Source organism: Notolabrus celidotus, chromosome 4 (genome assembly GCF_009762535.1).
Source record: "Notolabrus celidotus isolate fNotCel1 chromosome 4, fNotCel1.pri, whole genome shotgun sequence".
In the NCBI taxonomy this organism is placed as follows: Eukaryota; Metazoa; Chordata; class Actinopteri; order Labriformes; family Labridae; genus Notolabrus; species Notolabrus celidotus.
The window spans coordinates 1,602,035-1,620,824 of record NC_048275.1 but is presented as its reverse complement, the minus strand read 5'-3'; the positions used below and the strand labels follow the sequence as shown (position 1 = coordinate 1,620,824).

Below are 18,790 nucleotides of genomic sequence, written 5' to 3'. Positions count from 1 at the left end.
CAGAGACCGGCGACCCCCACTGTCCCTCGAGGAGGTTAAATGTTCCTCACTGCTGTGGGAATACATGAACAGGATAATCCCTAAATAGACAAAACAGAACAAAAACAAATAGCCTCATATATTTGATTTAGCTGGTTGGTACAAAATTAGACTACCTATGTGAAGTGCATATATTGGCATGGACAAACTTCCTTTAACAGGCAGAAACCTCCAGCAGGACCAGACTCATGTTAGACACACATCTGCTGAGACTGAGTTGGTGTCTGTCTAGTCAGAAATGTCAAACTTATTTTGTCCAGAGGAGCAGATTTAAGATGCCACTCAGGACTCGTGATTTGCTTTTACCACAAGATTCTGACATTTAACAGACGACTGTCTGTGTCGCTTCTTTTCATTACACATGATAGCTGCATGCTAACTCAGAGGCTGCGTCCTTGATTGTCACAGTGGAGCACCAAAGACCGATTACAGGCACCTCTGCAGGATTATGTAGAACATCTGCAGCAAAGACTTCATGTCCGTACTCTGACTGTCAGGCTCTGCTGACATATTTAAATGTTGCATTCACTGCACCCTCTCTGCAGTTTGGGAGACTCAAAGTAAGAAATCACGGCGACAGTTGGTGAAACATGTGTCTGGTTATCACCGCAGTAGGACGGGGATGCTGAAGCCTGTTGTTAGTGCAGCAGCTAGTTAATATTTTACATAATTGTTGATACTCTGATGAGATTTTAATGTCAGATTTGATTGACTGTAATAACGCTCCTCGGTAGCGAATGTCCCTCAAAAGAACTAAAATATTCAAGGATGCATAGCAACCACTGTCTGTCCTTGGATACCGCTCCTCAATACTGAATGTGAAATAAACAAACATCCATTATCTTCTACTCCCACTCTCCTTTCTGTCCCTCGTTCAATTCCCTCCCCTCTTTCACGCCGTCATCTTTTTTCAGGGGGCCAGGAGCAGTCACCAGCTCTGATGGGGGCTCCACGGAGGATTGAGTTTAATAGCCGGGGAGCCGAAAGAGGCTGGCTGGCTTCACCAGCCTAGCATTACCTCCCTTTTACCTCACTTTTCCCTCCCCTCCTCCTCCTCCTCCCCCCGACGGAATACCAGCTCTCAGGCCTTCATCTCGCTGCTCCCCGGCGGAGAGTGTTTTGTTCCCCCTGAGCTCCCGTCATCTGTCCCGCTCCCCGCCCAGCCTCTTCCCTGAAAGATTACATTCTGGGGAGAGACCTTAATTATATTGCCTGCCCCCGTGCACCCAGCAACCGTCTCATCATATTAGTGCTCTGAGATGAGAATCTGGAGCTGTTGTTCTCCAGTTATCACTCTCGCTATTTACAAGTGCTGTCAGTGGATAAATGCCCCGTATCTCAGCATGACTGAGAGCAGACAGGAAACACAACAACAAGCTGCGTGCACGTCACGAAGGGAGAGCAGAAACTTTAAGAACTCATCTGAAGTTACATCTTTTAAAATGTTGTTTACAATCATGCAAAAGTCAGAACACATCAGCTATCATCTGATGATCACACATATCACCAAACAGCATGCACGCGTCAGACATCACATCACATCTGCAGTCTGAGCACTGAGTCTAAGTGAAGAGACGACGTGAGGATGTTTTCTGCACATATTTGTCAGTAGATGTTTTTAGAGATTAGTGAAACGCCATCATATTCAGACTGAAGGGTTTGATCCAGAATTAGATTTGTCTGATTGGTCCCCCTTCTTGGTTTCCAAGAGATCTGTTTACCTGCACACAATAATTGGAGAGTACTTCTTGTGCAACTAATCCGTTATTCAGTCGGTCTCTCACTTTGAAATGTTTTATTTTGTGTTTTTGGAACTTTAGAAACGCTGGAAATAAAAAGTTTTCTCAAATGCATTCAACTTTATTTTTTAATTTAAGAGAAGGGCGTTATGATTTTTAGAGGCTCACACATGTTTGAGACATATAAAGCAAGAAGTAATGAATCAATCAGAGTTTAATTGTAGAATAAATGAATGAATTAAAAATACAAAAACCAAGAAGAGGCGCTTTATTTAGACATAACAGAGTATCTGTCAATATTTAACAAAAACAAACGAAATATTGAAATACATTTTTTTTTTCTTTGATGAGGGGGCTCAATAATGAATATTCTTAGAATAGATTTATTTATTGTTTTATTTTATTTATTGTATTGCACATATTGGGATTGGCCATTTCAAGCCAAAACACTATTGATAATCATTGGCATCTATTCGACCATTATTCGAATAATCGTTGAATAGATTATTCGCGCGCACACACACACACACACACACACACACACACACACACACACACACACACACACACACACACACACCTGTCCCATTAGCGGCCCATTTGTGTGTCAGTCACGTTAACCAGCAGGAGGGCGAGGTGTTTCTGTGACGCGGCGTGGCGAGTGTGTGAGCTGTGGCTCAGTGGGTAGAGTCGGTCGTCCATCATTCTGAAGGTTGGCGGTTCGATCCCAGCTCCGGCAGTCACATGCCGAAGTGTCCTTGAGCAAGACACTGAACCCCAAATTGCTCCCTCTGTTGATCAGAGGTGTGTGACTGTGAACGAATGAGATTAGCTAACACTGATGGTCCCTCACTAAATAGCAGCCTCTACCATCAGTGAGTGAATGGGGATGAATGGGTGAATGTGACGAGTAGTGTAAAAGCACTTTGAGTGGTCAGACAGACTAGAAAAGAGCTAAATAAGTACAAGTCCATTTACCATTTACCATTTTACAGCCGTGCTCAGACTCTGGAAACACGTGTGTCGTAGTGTGAGATTCAGAAACAGAGAAAATCACTGCGACTGCCGCTCATGCTTTCTTCTTCTTTTGCTATTTAATGCAGTTAGCTTTCTTCTTCTGTTACTTAGAGCTAGATTTGGTCGTCATGGATAACTAGCATGAATAGGAATGCAGCATTTCCTCAGGACTCCGTCTAGAACATCAGGACAGGATCTGATTGGTTTGATGATTTGGCTCCTGAAGGCAGGGATTGGTTGGTGTTTTCCCAGGTTTACTCACACATCTACAGGTGGCTGACATTTGAATACAGATGAAGTACGAGTACCAATAAGTTAAATATTGTATTGACCGGACTCTAGATAGGCCATCCAGGGGTCCCAGGTCTTGTGAAACAGCTGTGGACTAACTCTGATGGACTAGGTTATTTTCTCCAAAGGAGCACATGAATTGACCTCGTTAATCCATTGAATAATGTTTGGAGGGTCTACATGATTCCACTTAGACGCAATACATTTCTTGGCAGCTGTGATGGCTAGGCTCACAAAACCCTTTAAGCTTTGGGAGGGGAGCTTCAAGTCGGTCAAGTCCCCTAGCATTACTATCACAGGTGACAAGGAAATATTCTGCAATAATACTTTCTCAAGAATATTCTCAATTCCCAGCCACCACTGTTTGCCTCTTTTTTTAAGAACACATTATGTATTGATTACCATCGGGACATAAAGATCATTTTAACCAGGAGAACAACAAGTGGATCTAAATCTGAACACCAACCCCAGCTTTAACACGGTCAGCAAACAGCTTAAAGACACTCTATCGCCACCGTCTGGCAGGAATACCGTATTACAACCAGGCAATGATAAAAACAATAAAAAATGTACTTATAAAATGAGAAAATCCATCCATCCATCCATCCATCCATCCATTTTCTTCCGCTTATCCGGGGTCGGTCGTGGGGGTAGCAGTCCAAGCAAATTGACCCAGACATCCCTCTCCCCGGCGACACTTTCCAGCTCCTCCTGGGGAATCCCTCTCCTCCTCCTGCGAAAATGTGAAAGAATATTTGAATACTCCATAATCATTGCCCATCCCTTGTAAGTATTCGGCCTCAGTCTGATCCAGTTTGGATCATTCAGTCTCTGTATTTTATTTGGACCAGTGTAAGAACAAACCAAGACTTTTATTCTCCTTGAATGAATGAGGGAAATACAGAATATAAAAAAGTGGAAGTCAGTAAATTAATCTGCAGGTATCTGTCTCCAGAGATAGTTTCAGGAGGTTTCTTTGTCTAAGGAGCGAATGATTCATGCATAGTGTGAGCACTATATCTGACCTCTGGGGTCAGAGTCACTTCTATGAGCGCTCTGTGTTTCTTTAAAGGCTGCAGAGGATCCTAACTTCATGTTATACTAAGCTGTAATAACTGTGACGTCTTCACTCAGGGTTCTGGTGTAGAATGAAGCAGGAATGTTTGAGTCCCAGGCTTTCCCACACCTGCTCTAATCTCCGCAGGTTCAAAGCGTTTATCATGACACGCTCTCCCTGAAAACAGTCGCTCTTTAAAATGTTCCACGAGGAAGAACTCAAAGATGACATAATTACTGGATGCTGAACTCTCCAGTAAAGACGTAAACTCAAACGTTCTCTCCAGCCATGCTGCAGCACGAGGACGAGTTTAACACGAGCTGATGAGTGCGCTTTAAAGAAAGAAATGCTGATTGGTATGATTGCACCATGAGGGGAATGCGTAACCCCGTGGTGTGAAAAGACTTCCATTTAGCTTGTGTGGAATGGCAGCAGAGAATCAGAGGCTGTGAATTAGCTCTGCAGGTGTGCTCGAGCGCTTTCAGAACATCCCATCATCCTCTCTGCTAGAGACGTGACAGTCAGGTAGATTTCAGGGTAACACCGAATGCACCACGCAGAGGAATCCACAACATCCTCCTGCTTTCTTTAACTCTCTGTCACGTCCTGTCTGCCTCCCTAATTCACACACACACCTCCGCTTGTTCTCGTGCCACTGGGCCATTACCTCATCTCTCCACTTTCTATTCTTCTTCCTCATTACATCAGAGAGGAGCTTCAACACCACCTCCTCTATCAGCATGCTGGTATGAAGCGTGGCCTTCATCTTTCTCTGGTTTCTGTGTCTGTGCGATAGTGCTGCACAATATCACCGCGGTATCAACATACCTGATATACATATTGCAGAAGACTGCTTGAGCTGTGATAAATTGTTCTCTGTGTGCCATGCATTCACCCTCTGCATGACAATGTATTTGGCCAATCAGATGGAGCCCTACTGTCAGATATCCTGCCCCCTTTGCACACGATGATAAATGTTCATCAAAGACTCATTTTTTCATGACAAAGACGAGACTATGAAGAGTTAAAGTGCATCACTGATTAGGGTTCCCACTCTTTTCCAGAGATCATTTTCCAGGACATGTTCAGTGATGATCAAGCTGGTGTTACAGTCTAAATGGAGTTCTTAATTTAGTTCCTAAATAGTCTAATATGTTCCTCTTAGTGGAAGTCTACATTGAAGACATGCAGTATCCATTAAATCATCTCTTACATGCTTATAAATGATGGCAAATTGATTATAGAACAATGCAACCACAGATGTACAGCACTTCACTTTATTAGTGCAACCAAGTAACAATGATGGGCAACATCTCAGCTTCTCTTTTCTCAAAAAATATATAATTATCTAAGTAAAAAACAAAAGAGCCAGCAAAGGACTCTGGAAGCTTCCTTACTGAAATAAATAAATAATAATAATAATCAGAGGATCAGTGATTTAATGACCTAAATAGAACTGAAGGACAAAAGTGGTCACAAATGCTGAATGGGGATGTGTTTTTTTAACCTTGTAAGGTCGCACACAGTCATGTTGGAATCATTTTCCAGGACATTTGACTTTTTCTCCCATTTTCCAGGTGTTTTACTGGACTGGAAAACTGGTCAACTGTTATACAGGTTTTCCAGGTTTTCCAGGACGCGTGGGAACCCCCCAGAGGAACATGTTACTGCTCAAGTCTTTCTCTTCTAAGTCTCTGGAGACAAAATTGAGATTCTCACTTCAGCCTCATTCAAGTTTCAAATTGTTCTCATTAGTTTCTCCTAAAATTCACTAGGAGAAATAGTTGAGACCATGACATGAGTCTTATTTGAGACTTAAATGAGAGATCTCATTAATGGATCATTTTCCTCTCTTTTTGTAAATATATTTTTTGGGCTTTTTGCCTTTATTTGACAGGACAGCTGAAGAGAGACAGGACATATGGGGAGTAGTGAGCGGGGGAAGACGTGCAGGAAATGGTCGACCGGCCGGGAATCAAACCGACGAGGACTGTAGCCTCTGTATGTGGGGCGCTTAGACCGCTAGGCCACCAGCACCCAACAGAATCCACCCCTTTAATTGTAATAATCTGGCTAAATCCGGTCGGCCCTTTTGCAGCCCATATTTTAAATAAATGGTCGGTCATACCTGTTTTATGAAATCTCTATCTTTTGCAGTTTCTCTCAAATCCACTAAATCTTTGTGAAGTGGTTTTGTTCCAAACAGACTTGTAAAGGAAGGACCAGACTGTGAAGTCAAAGAAGAGATCATAAATATCTGATCTTGAAGTGGTTCAAATGTTTTAATGAGGATTGTAAGTTTGTGGAAGTTACATTGAAATCTTAATTTTGCAGGGCACTATACATGTTCATGAAAAGATGAGCTCAGGCTCTTTCTTTGCTCCATCTGAGCTCAACTTGAGACTCAAAAACTGAGTCTGACTAAAACAAATGGATGAGGTTAGATTGAGAGAGCTCCCTGATTTCTCCACCTGAGCTCTAAAGGAGTCACAACACCTGAGAAATACCTGAGAACCATTTCAGACTCAGACCAGATCTCCTTTTGAACTGAAAGGGAGACTAAGCTGAGACTTAGTCTCTGGAGGCAAGAATGAGAAACAGGAGACATAAGCTATAGTCTCATTTAGCTTTCAAACAGATCTCATTGTTGTCTAGGAGACAGAAATGAAACACTTTGAGATCTCCTCTCTAAATTTATTTTCCTATGGAACTGACTGATAATAAAAACTCTGACAAAAGTGTGTTTAGTTTTTGTTGACGGTGACAGGACGAAAACTTTAGTGTTGGACCGTCTGACATGTTGAATCCATGTTTCCCCCTGTGCTGTGCGTCTTTAAAGATGGCGTGATGACTTCCTGTGACAGGCTGAGTTCTTATCTGAGGGGCTCAGTGTTAGCTTGGTCTCTACCTGCAGCAGGTGTGCTTTATGAACCAGCTCTCCTCACCTCCATGCATCTGTCTCATCTTCATTGAGGATTTTTACCCTGTATACTTAAGTATTTGTTTATCCATCGCAAGTCATATCGTCATCACAATATTCAACGATGTTACCGCACACCTTATGTTTTCCTAACATGGTGCAGCCCTGGTGTTCGGTGGAGGATCCTCCCTCTGACATCAGTTTCAAACACGTCTCCGGCTGAGGAAAGGCACAATAGATTTTTTTATTGAAGTCCTACTCTTCTCATTTTTCATCGTATTGCTGCTCCCCTCATATTCAAGCAATCTGTCAAGTGACAATGACTGGAGCAGGAACGTGTAAACAGGACATTTGCATACAGGAAATTGCTTTATTACAATGTGCATTCCCCACAAGCTGTCACTGCGAGAGAGCCAAAATATGGTTACATCTCTGCAGAAGGAGGAAGCTGAAAAATAGCCTGTCTGGACAAGAATACTCACGCACACCCGCATGCAGAGAGATCGGCCCCGACACACAAACACACGCATATAAAGCAGGGAGCTGCACCTTTCTTCCAGCATCAGAACACTGACAGCTCTGTGAAGAATTAAAACAGATGACTTCAGGTTGTCTGTGCAGGAGCAATGTGCCAGAGGAGCCGTTGTTTGATGAGTAATGATCGGATCCTTACAAACAGACAAACGTCTCTTTATGTAGCGGCAGCTCGAGGAGCACTTCAAGTTTAGAGCGGTACGTTTTGCAAAGAGGGCTCTCAAATACACAAATACTGAAATATGCAAAGAGGAGAAACAAGCTAATGCACACAACAACAGAAAGAGAGAGCGTTTAGCTTCAGCAGCACCTCTTGTGATCCATTGTTCACCTTGCAGGCTTAGGCAAGTTTATTTATGAAGCAGTGTTCATGCAAAGAGCAATTCAAAGTGTTAAAACCAAAAACCAGAACAGGAACAATCAACAAACACACACAGCAAACGCTAGGCTACACTTAGAGTCCTGAGGAAATGCTACATTCAAATTCATGCTAGTTTTCCATGACTACCAACCCCAGCTTGAAACAAACATAAGCATTAAAACATAAAATATTCTAAAAATCTAAGATCAAGAAATACAACATGTTATGAAAACTCAGTTTGTTAAAAGAAATGAAATGTTTGTAGTTACAGAAATAAAAACTAAGTTTAAAAGATGAGTTTGCAGCCAGAATGCAACGGAGTGGATCCAGTGGAAGTTAACACATTGACTAGAATAGAATGCATGCTTTTGAGAGTAAGAGCTCCATCCTTTAAAGTAAATTAAATGAACCCTGTATTTGACTGAATAAGCACTCTCAGTCACGGCTTCAGAGCACACTGCTGCAGCATGTATTTGAATAATAAATCTAACAGCCCAGATCATAAAGAACACTTCACTGCATTCATGTGATTCCTAAATCAATAAACTGCTAATGATTGCTTCACATCATTACATTGATTTTTAAAATGTTATTAAGTTTAACATCGTAGACTGAAACTCTGTGATTAATCTCCATTTTAAAGATGAATCCTGTGACAGCCCTGATTGATCTCAGCCTCCTTCAGTGTGCTCACCTTGCCCCCCCTCCGTCACACCCCTGCTCTCTGCACACAGCTGCATGCCTCGTCCCACTTTCCTGTTCCCCTCTTCATCAGATGGATGTTTTGAAAGTCACAAAAGTTGACTTCTTCTCCTCACAAAAACACTTTTCACAGCATGTGAGACCCTTTGTCTTTTCTTTTTTTTTTAGCAGCACATGAGCCCCATGTGGAGGAGGGTTGTTGATAATGATGCAGCATTTCAGAATGATCCAAAGGAACACGGCGCTGAATGGCATCAGTCATTCAAAAGCTTTTACGAAGATAACAGGAGTAGTTACACAAATTGGAAAGGTTTCACCTCATTGATGCATTTGGAGTTTGAGCATACCTGAGGATGTCTCTGGATCAGTGTGTGCAAGAGGACGATGTACACTTATTAATCCATCAGTTATGGTGTGTTCTCTGACGGCCGAATTCCACCTGACCCGTGTCCGGTCCATCTCCAATCCCTAACAGCACAAGTTCTGATAAGTTTCTATTCTAGTCAGTGTGTTAAAGGGGACATATCACGCTTTTTTCATCAATATATATTGGTCTAAGAGGTCCCCAATACATGTCTTTAAAGTTTATGCTCAAAAAAACACTTTGAAATCAGATTTTGGCATGCCTGAAAAGCCCTCTTCTTCATTCCTCATCAGAACAGTCTGTTTTCTCTCTGACCACGCCCCCTCAGGAAGTGGATGTGCCTCGGCTCTCCAGCACGTTGATCTAATGTTTACATGTTGGCTGAATATACACGGCTGCTCAGAGATCACGTTACTTCAACCCTCTGAATCTGATCCTGATGGAGAGGCGCCTGTAGCAGGACCTTTCTGAAGGATTGGTCACAGATTTAGTGTTTCTTGTTGTTTTATTTATCAGTATCTAGACGTGTGTCTTGGTACACAGCTACGAACATGTAGCTATGTGGCTATGCTAACTAGCGCTAGCACTTATCCATGATAAATAAAAATCATCCACTAGATCTTCAAATCTGCAGACGTGGGGAGTAAAACCGACCTCTGCCAGAAAGGCAGCAGGACCTTTTCTGAAGGATTGGTCACAGATTTAGTGTTTCTTGTTGTTTTATTTGTCAGTATGTCGACGTGTGTCTTGGTACACAGCTACAGCTACAGCTACAGCTATGAACATATAGCTATGTGGCTATGCTAATTAGCGCTAGCACTTATCCATGACAAATAAAAATCATCCACTAGATCTTCAAATCTGCAGACGTGGGGAGTCAAAGCGACCTTTGTGTTTATTAAGACAGCCTACAACTAGCATGCCTCCCTCCTAAGCTCCTTGTTAGCACACATGTGTGCAGGGAATGAAAAACGGAGGAGGGGTTGAGTTGTATTTTATACAGTCTATGGGCTGAACAAGCTCCGAGCTCTGACTTCCTGTTACAGACCGGATATTGTTGTTACGTAACAAAAACACTGAAGTCTGAAACGGCTGGTTTCAGCACACATTTACAGAAAGGTGGAGAAATCAGAACAGGGGCAGAATGGATTCTTTTCATTCTCGGGGGGTTTGTAGACATGCCAGGGACACATACTTCAGGTAAAGAACCATTAAAAAGTCAATTTTGCATGATATGTCACCTTTAACTTCCACTGGATCCAGTCCGTTGCGTTCCAGCTGCATCTCTGATCCGGCAGGTCGGAGTCCTCCGGATCAGATACTCAAGACTTCTATTTGTTGCCGGATGCCGGAGCACGACGCATCAATCTCAACAGAGCAGATGGAGCGGGACAGGAAGTCAGGTTTCACCAAAACAAAATGAAAACATCCGGTTAATTTTCAGAATAAAACACTCTGTGTTATCACCAGATCGTATTTCACTTAACTACAACAACAAACCAAAGTTGATTCAGTGATTCACTAGCAAGGACCACGCCACACAAGGATATAAGTTTGAACATTTAATGAATTAGTTGTGCGTGGTGTGCCCAGCAGAAGGAGACTCAGGATGGGGGTTCCGTCTCAGCGTTATCCTGCCGGAGCTGATCTTGACCCGGGTTGTACCTGGAAGAAGACAGGGCATAGAAGGAGCGAGCACGAGTTGAGTAGGAGAGGACAAGGAAATAGGTTAAGTGCAGTAGAGTGAGGTGAGGGAGGGTGGGTTGAAGAATCACGGACAAGGTGTTGGAGTAGGCTGGCTGCGTTTAAGAAGGCTTGTCAGGTGATTGAGGGTGTGGGTTAGGCGTGGTCCTGCTCCCGAATCTAAGTTAACACCTTAACTTCATTTGCCGCGGGGAAACCTCGGTCACATGACTCCAGCTGTCCGGCGGTCCTGCATCGTGCTGCGTTCTGAAAACACAACCGGTGTGTTTACTTAACACTTGAATAGAGTACAGCAGCAGGATTGTAGGAGATCATAGCAACCGTCTAAATGAGGTTAGCGGTACGTCCACCTGTCATGCAGTGTTTCTCACGTCTCTGATGTATGTGCTTAGTTTAATTAACACTAAGCCTTATTTAATTAGCTATCTCTTTAATGCATGACAGCTTTAATAAGACATTGTAAAGAACCTGCCACCTGGTGATGATGTTGTGACACAAGTTAAAGTCATCAGCACACTCTGTAAAGGTCTGTAGTGTATAAATACACAGGAGTACAGCAGCGTCTAAAGACATCAACCAGAAAGTTCAGCAGGATTCACAACGGCTGCTTTTTGAATATTTGGATTTATAGTGAGTGTAACCATTAATTGATTAACACAGAGTCTAATCAATGCCATTAATCATATGACATGATTCTATTAGGTATTCAGATTGGCTCATGGATCGTGATTGACCGCATGCCTGCCCTGCCACGTATTATTTGTGAGCGTGGAAGCAGTCAGGCGGCTGTGGTTGAAGAGAGTAAAAAGCATGTTGAAATTGATTCTGGGTACACTCCGCCGCTAATATGATCCGGGTGGCTGCCCACAAGCTGGGCTCCATCTCTTCTTCTCCTCAATCAGCCGCAGTGCTGACAGTATTAACACAGCCCACAGATCTGCGGGGGCTGCTGCTTTCTCTCCAACTGTTTCACTCACTTTCCAATTGACATTTATTTACATGGCTCTTAATGCACTCCATACCTCCAACCTGCACGCCCACCCTGAGAGAAAACCACAGCTGAAGCATCCCCAGACTCTCCCCTCTTCCTCACTGCTTTGGAAGAGGTGCAGCCATGGCACGCACACGCGTCTCTCACACACGTGTAATTTGTGGACAGAGGATGTGAAATGACTACAGGAACCCTGCGAGGGGTGAAAATGTAGTCTGTGTTGGTTGCACCAGGTTTTGCATCAGGGGTAAGGGAAATGAGGAGAGCATGGTGTGTCAGGGATGTGATTGCCAGACAGCGCCGAGGCTCAGAGTCTCTTTGGTAGATACGAGGATTCAGTTTAGCTCCTCATGTGTGGTTTTCACATGTTTGGGTCTGAAACGCAGACGCATGAGGGAAGCACACAATACATCTCCTGACTTACTGCTTATCGACGCGCTCAGTGTCGGCTGCACATGGCGAGGTTAAGAACACGGCTTTACTGCAATCCAGTTTGTACCTTATGACTTGCCAGAGCACCAAAACCTGAACACACATGTCTCTGAAATCCTACCATACAGCTGGAAATTACAACTTACATGAAAATAGAAAACTAGTTTCATCCAAGACTTTAATGAAAAGACCACCAAACACCACGGGGGGGCTTTACTGCTGCTCTCCCTGCCTTGGCTCTTCATATAATAATGCATTTTATTTATAGGCGCCTTTCTTGGCACTCAAGGTCACCTTACAACATTAAAAACAAACAGAGTTTAAATAACAAACAGGAAATAAAACACAGTTTAAAAAGTTTAAGTGAAGGGACAGTGGAGTTGTGGTCAGATGGAATAAGCCAGTTTAAACAGATGAGTTTTGAGTTTGGATTTAAAATGTGGGAGTGAGTCTGTATTATGGAGGTCAGGTGGGAGAGAGCATATACATATGCATGCACATAGACACATGCATACATACATAAATCCTACAATTGAAGTAACAAAATTCTGCAGGCCTCTGTAAACTCTGGACGGGGGACAGGTGGATGCTGCAGTTTGCTATTTATTTGTTTGAGTTTGCTAAAATTGAAATTCAAAAGTTTGGTTTGATTTTGCAATCTAAGAATTGAATAATTGAATTGCTCTTGGATCAAAAGAGTTCTTGTAAATCTTTGTGGTGGCGGTCTAAAACGCCGACCTGAAGGGAGCAGTTCATCAGGGTTGTGTTATATTTGGAACAATACCATACTGTATTTTTCTTACCTATAGAGCATGTCAGATCAGGGTTCTTCTCCTGGTGATAGCTTCAATGCAAAGCTCAGCTCCCCTCTCCTGGTCCTGGTTTTTTCTAATGACTGCACAGGAATGAGACCAGCATTACATTTTTCATATACACCTCAGGAAACGAGCCGCGGAGCCGGCTTCCACAAATGTCAAACTACTGACATGTTGATGTATCTGATTCATATATCATTGTTGTGAGAATCAGGGAATCTGTTTTCCCCCCTTTACAGAGAGAGGGAAAGGGTAAAGTGTCATATATAGCTGCTGCAGACATATTAAATATATACATCCCCTGTTTTGACAGCAGGGCTGAGCCGGGATAATAACGTTACAGCACATGTCAGAAGCTAAGACAACCTACGTTTCCATTCTTGCACTATTGTTATTCTGTTTCAGTGGGCCTTCCTTTGTTTTCCCCAAGCAGGGTGAGATTAATGCTCTGTTCCCTTAGATTCAGTGTTATACAAAAGGAAAGCCTGTCGCTGCATCCACAGGGAGCGATGATGGTTACACTTCTACTGAACAGATGACAACAGCCTTTCATCAAAGCTAACGCTAGCCTTGCTTGTTAACCACAGTGCAATCGTTTCTCACACTCACACACTTATTAACCTCACATGCATTCATTCATTCATTCATTCATACCAACTCTGTGCACATTACAGCACAAGATCAGACGCACTTTATATATAGATTCAAAGCAGCTTGAAGCACGCTGAGTGAGTATGGGTGTGTGTTCGTAAGATGCAGGCATCAACAGCTCCTCTCTCTCCACATCTCTCACTCTGCAGCTCCTCTGTCTCATCTCCCACCGTGCAGCTCAGCCCATCCACCCAGAAACACCTCAGCTTCACTCAGTCTGTCTCACACAATAGAAGAACAGAGACAGGAGAGAATCAAAGGGATTTTTTTAAGGTTGCTGTTGTCCAGCCCAGCCTGCAGTGCTTTAAGGAAACGGGAGGTTTGGAGTCATTTATGCTGAGCCTACCAGTATGGATTTAATTGAAAAAGGATGTCTTGTGAATGTTAACCTACATACTCAGTCATTTGGTGTAATAACTCTGCAGATCCAAGGCCGTCTGGTGGGGGAACTAAAGCAGACTGTGAAGGGTTGTTGTTAAAGATATGGGAGCATGGTAAATGGTGAAAAAGAAGACGGTTAAGTATTCTCAGAGCCTGAAAGAGATTTCCTTTTTGTGCCAAAAGAGTCACACTTCAATCATTCTCACCGACTCTATATAAAAGAAGCAGACGCAGCAACCTTGACTACAAACGTGTTATTGAACAGAGCCTCAGGTTCACCATTTTTAGGCTGTCGCCAACTTTCTTTCAAACCAGAGACGACTATATTTGGACTGAGGATTCTCTTTGTGCTTTCCCATCCTGCTCGACATGATATTCTGGTGTCTGTTTATCATTCTCAGTAAAGCTGGGTTCACTTCTAGATAATCAGGGTTAATCAGGGCTTTGACTTTTGATGCTTCCAAAGATTATCTTGGCAGGTGTTAAGGTGTTAAGAGAGATCTTACAATGTTGTGTGGAGTAAACCAAGAGGACAGCCGAGCATGCACGATATGGATTGTCATGCTAGGACGATACGATAGCCAATCAGGAAGCAAGCTGACTGAAGAAGAAAGCACAGCTAATGCAGCAACAGTAGTTCATGCAAAGACGTGGCAACAAGACGAGTGTTTCTACAACATGTCCTTTAAAAAACAACCAGCTTCTTGTTGTTTCTGATGTTGAAGATTTCGTGAGATTTCCAGTTTTGGGAGACAGTCTCTTGTTGTTCATAGACTGTAATAAAAGTATTCATAATGTGTTAAGATCTTAAACAACACCCTTTAACGTACCTTGGTCCACTGTCAGTTTAACTCTAAATGGATCCAGAAATTACAAAACTCATCGTTCAAAATGAACCGGTCAGATGAAAGCTACAGGATTGGATTCAATCTTTAAATCTGGTCGTTCAAAACAAAAAAGAAAGGATTACAAAATGAGTTAAGATCAGATAACCTGTGTTTGGTTTTTATCTGGATTAAACTTCTAGTTTGTGTTCAAAACTTTGGAGTTGGATTGGGATAACTTTGATTCAAAATATCTGGATTATCCTGACCCCAGCAGAGGGATCTGTATTCATACCAAAGAAATGACTTTATTATATTGCTCTTGAATCGCTGAAAATCTACCGTGACAAAGTAGACTTCAGGATAATTATAAAGGATTCTGTACTCCTCCAAATAGTTGTTAATAGGTCGTCCAAAATGCAGCCACCCGCCTGCAGACTGGAAAGAAACGGCGTGATCACATCAGTCCTGGTCTTGCATCTTTGCACTGGTTGCCTGTGAACTTTAGGATCCAGTTCAAGGTTTCATTAATTGTCTTTAAGTGTTTAAATGGTCTGTCACCGTCTTATTTATCAGACCTTATACAGCCTCACAGTACTTCCAGAGCACTTAGGTCATCTAACCAGCTGCTCCTGGCAGTACCTCGGTCCAGACTCTCTACTCGTGGGGACAGAGCCTTCTCAGGGGCGGCCCCAAAGCTGTGGAACAGCCTACCTCTCCAGGTTAGAGCTGCACAGTCTGTGGAACACTTTAAAACACTTCAGTCCCAGCTAAACAAGAATCCTTGGCTTCTTACTTTACTCTTTTATTTCCTAAATTGAGCTCTTACTATTCTTTTATTGTTTTATTTATTATTATATTTGTGTATGGTTATATTTTAATAACTGTACAGCACTTTGGTCAACTGAGGTTGTTTTAAATGTGCTTTATAAATAAAGCTTGACTTGAATATAACATCTAAAATATCCAATTACAAGCAGCTGTCACGATCTTTCAGCTTGGTGGATTTTGGCGCCCCCTGTGGCCAGTTTATATAACATGTAGTCCTATATAGAGGCTTGGTACTCCGGTTTGGTCGTCTGTAAATGTCTGGGTTAGGTTGATTCTATCTAGATTAGGTTTAAAGATCAGGACCAAAGTAAACTGGATTAACTGATCTTAGATAGCAAATGAAGTGGATTTCTAAATCTGGATTATTCCTGTCCAGGCTGAAGAACCAAACCCGAGCTGCAACGTAGACTGTGAACTCAGTGGGAAAGTGTTAACCAAGCTATGCAGTCTCAGTGAAACAGCCCTTTTGTGTATTCAAGTGTAGTAGCCCCCTGCTGGTGATTTAAAGGATGCAGGTTTACTTCTGCATCGGGTTCAGCTGTGAAACCAAGAGGCTGCAGTCATTTCTTACACAGTCTGTGACTAATACCAAAGAAAGCACTGCAGCTTCTGGGTTTATTGCTGTTCTTATGTAATCAGGTAGAATACACACACACACACACACACACACACACACACACACACACACTGCTATAACATTACAATCAAAGGGGGCGAGCTGCGATGACTGGTTGTATTGTGCATTTCTAAAATCACATGGCTTGACACTCTGTCTTTCTCTCCTCTGCCAGACAATGACATGGAGGTTACAGAGGAGCAGCTGAAGGGAGGTGAGTGACAGAGTATTTCATGGTTGCCTTTTCCCCCTTAACACCTCCATTAAAGCACACAGAGGCTGAGTGAGTGGCGGAGCTCCGGCTGCTGACAGTGATTTGCTGGCTTTTATTCCTGAGATAAAAAATTGAATGTTTATTCATTTGGTGACAAGTTGAATCCCAGGCCCGACACATCGCGGTTAAAAATACTCCACATCAGGTACATTACATTACAAGAGCTTATATCCACGGTTAATACCCGACACCATTCTCTTCATCCGGCTTACGGGCACAATGCCTTTAAGACCACCTAGAGCGGGCGACAAAGAAACAGCAGAGCAACATCCCTCGGCAGCGAGCGCCAGGTGATACATAATGCTTTTATCAGAGCTCCATCTTGGCACGCGGCCTGAAACTCCCAGATACTGCTTATCAGGATAAACTATTGACATTTGTCTGAGCGCTGATGTCCTGAATAAGCAATGGCACGAGCAGAGAGTCGTGGAAGTGTGTTGTTTGAATGGAGGGAACAAGAGGGAAGAGTTTAGCAGCTTCCTCTTCTTTTTACCGAACGTGTGATGAAGTTTAAAGGTGACATATCCTGCAGAATCAACTTTTTAATGGTTCTCTCCCTGAAATCTGTGTCCCTGTCTACAAACCCCCTGAAAAGTCAAAGACTCCATTCTGCCCCTGTTCTGATTTCTCCACCTTTCTGTAAATGTGTGCTGAAACCAGCCGTTTCAGTTTTCAGTGTTTTTCATACGTCACAACGCCATCCGGTCTGTAACAGGAAGTCAGAGCTCGGAGCTTGTTCAGCCCATAGACTGTATAAAATACAACTCAACCCCTCCTCCGTTTTTCATTCCCTGCACACATGTGTGCTAACAAGGAGCTTAGGAGGGAGGCATGCTAGTTGTAGGCTGTCTTAAAGGTGACATATTCTGCTCTTTGTCATCAACATATATTGGTCTAAGAGGTCCCCAAAACATGTCTTTAAAGTTTATTGCTCATAAAAACACTTTGAAATCAGATTCTGGTCTGCCTGTAAACCCCTCTTTTTCAGCCCTGCTCAGAACAGGCTGTTTTCTGTGTCTGTGCCTTTAAATGAGAATGAGCTCTCTGACCACGCCCCCTCAGGAAGTGGGTGTGGCCTCGGCTCTCCAGCACGTTGATCTTATGTTTACATGTTGGCTGAATATACACGGCTGCTCACAGACCCGCGTTACTTCAACCCTCTGAATCTGATCCAGAACCTGATCCTGACGGAGAGGCGCCTGCAGCAGGACCTTTCTGAACCATTGGTCACAGATTTAGTGTTTCTTGTTGTTTTATTTGTCAGCATGTCGACGTGTGTCTTGGTACACGGCTACCAACATGTAGCTATGTGGCTATGCTAACTAGCGCTAGCACTTTTCCATGAAAACTAAAAATCATCCACTAGATCTTCAAATCTGCAGACGTGGGGAGTCAAAGCGACCTTTGTGTTTATTAAGACAGCCTACAACTAGCATGCCTCCCTCCTAAGCTCCTTGTTAGCACACATGTGTGCAGGGAATGAAAAACGGAGGAGGGGTTGAGTTGTATTTTATACAGTCTATAAAGGCCACACCCACTTCCTGAGGGGGGCGTGGTCAGAGAGCTCATTCTCATTTAAAGGCACAGACACAGAAAACAGCCTGTTCTGAGCAGGGCTGAAAAAGAGGGGTTTAAAGGCAGACCAGAATCTGATTTCAAAGTGTTTTTATGAGCAATAAACTTTAAAGACATGTTTTGGGGACCTCTTAGACCAATATATGTTGATGAAGAAGAGCAGAATATGTCACCTTTAAAACCTCCGCAGGGACAGGAGGTCTTAAAAAGCACCTGATGGCAATTTTTCAAGGGGTGTGAAATGTCCAGTTTTCGGAGCCGCACTTGGGTTGTTCATAGAGTGTAATAAAAGCATTCATAATATATTAAGATGTTAAGAAACATCCAGCAACGTACGCTGGGTCACCGTCAGTTTTAAGCCATAATTCACCAAACTCATTGTTCAAAATGAACCAATCAGATGAAAGCTCCAGCATTGGATTAAATCTTTAAATCTGGTCTTTCAGAAAGGATTACAAAATGAGTTAAGATCAGGTAACTCTTGGGAACAAGAGGGAAGAGTTTAGCAGCTTTCTCTTCTTCTTATGAAACGTTTGATGAAGTTTAAATCCTCCACAGGGACAGGAGGTCTTAAAAAGCACCTGATGGCGAGTTTTCAAGAGGTGGCTTTTCTAACCAACTCCCATGAAGACGTCACACGATGGAACATGTGCAGCCAGCTAAGCGGGGAGC

At 42.9% G+C, this 18,790-nt stretch overlaps 1 protein-coding gene across 1 annotated transcript in view; it reads left to right on the top strand.

Annotated features, from left to right (window-relative positions):
• Positions 1-18,790, top strand: part of LOC117811796 (ADP-ribose glycohydrolase MACROD2-like) — a 195,655-nt gene that overhangs the window by 154,275 nt on the left and 22,590 nt on the right. Inside the window, exon 5 of the mRNA XM_034682269.1 lies at positions 16,445-16,483. Within this exon, the coding sequence (XP_034538160.1) occupies positions 16,445-16,483 (39 nt within the window). The remainder of the gene's footprint in view (positions 1-16,444; positions 16,484-18,790) is intronic.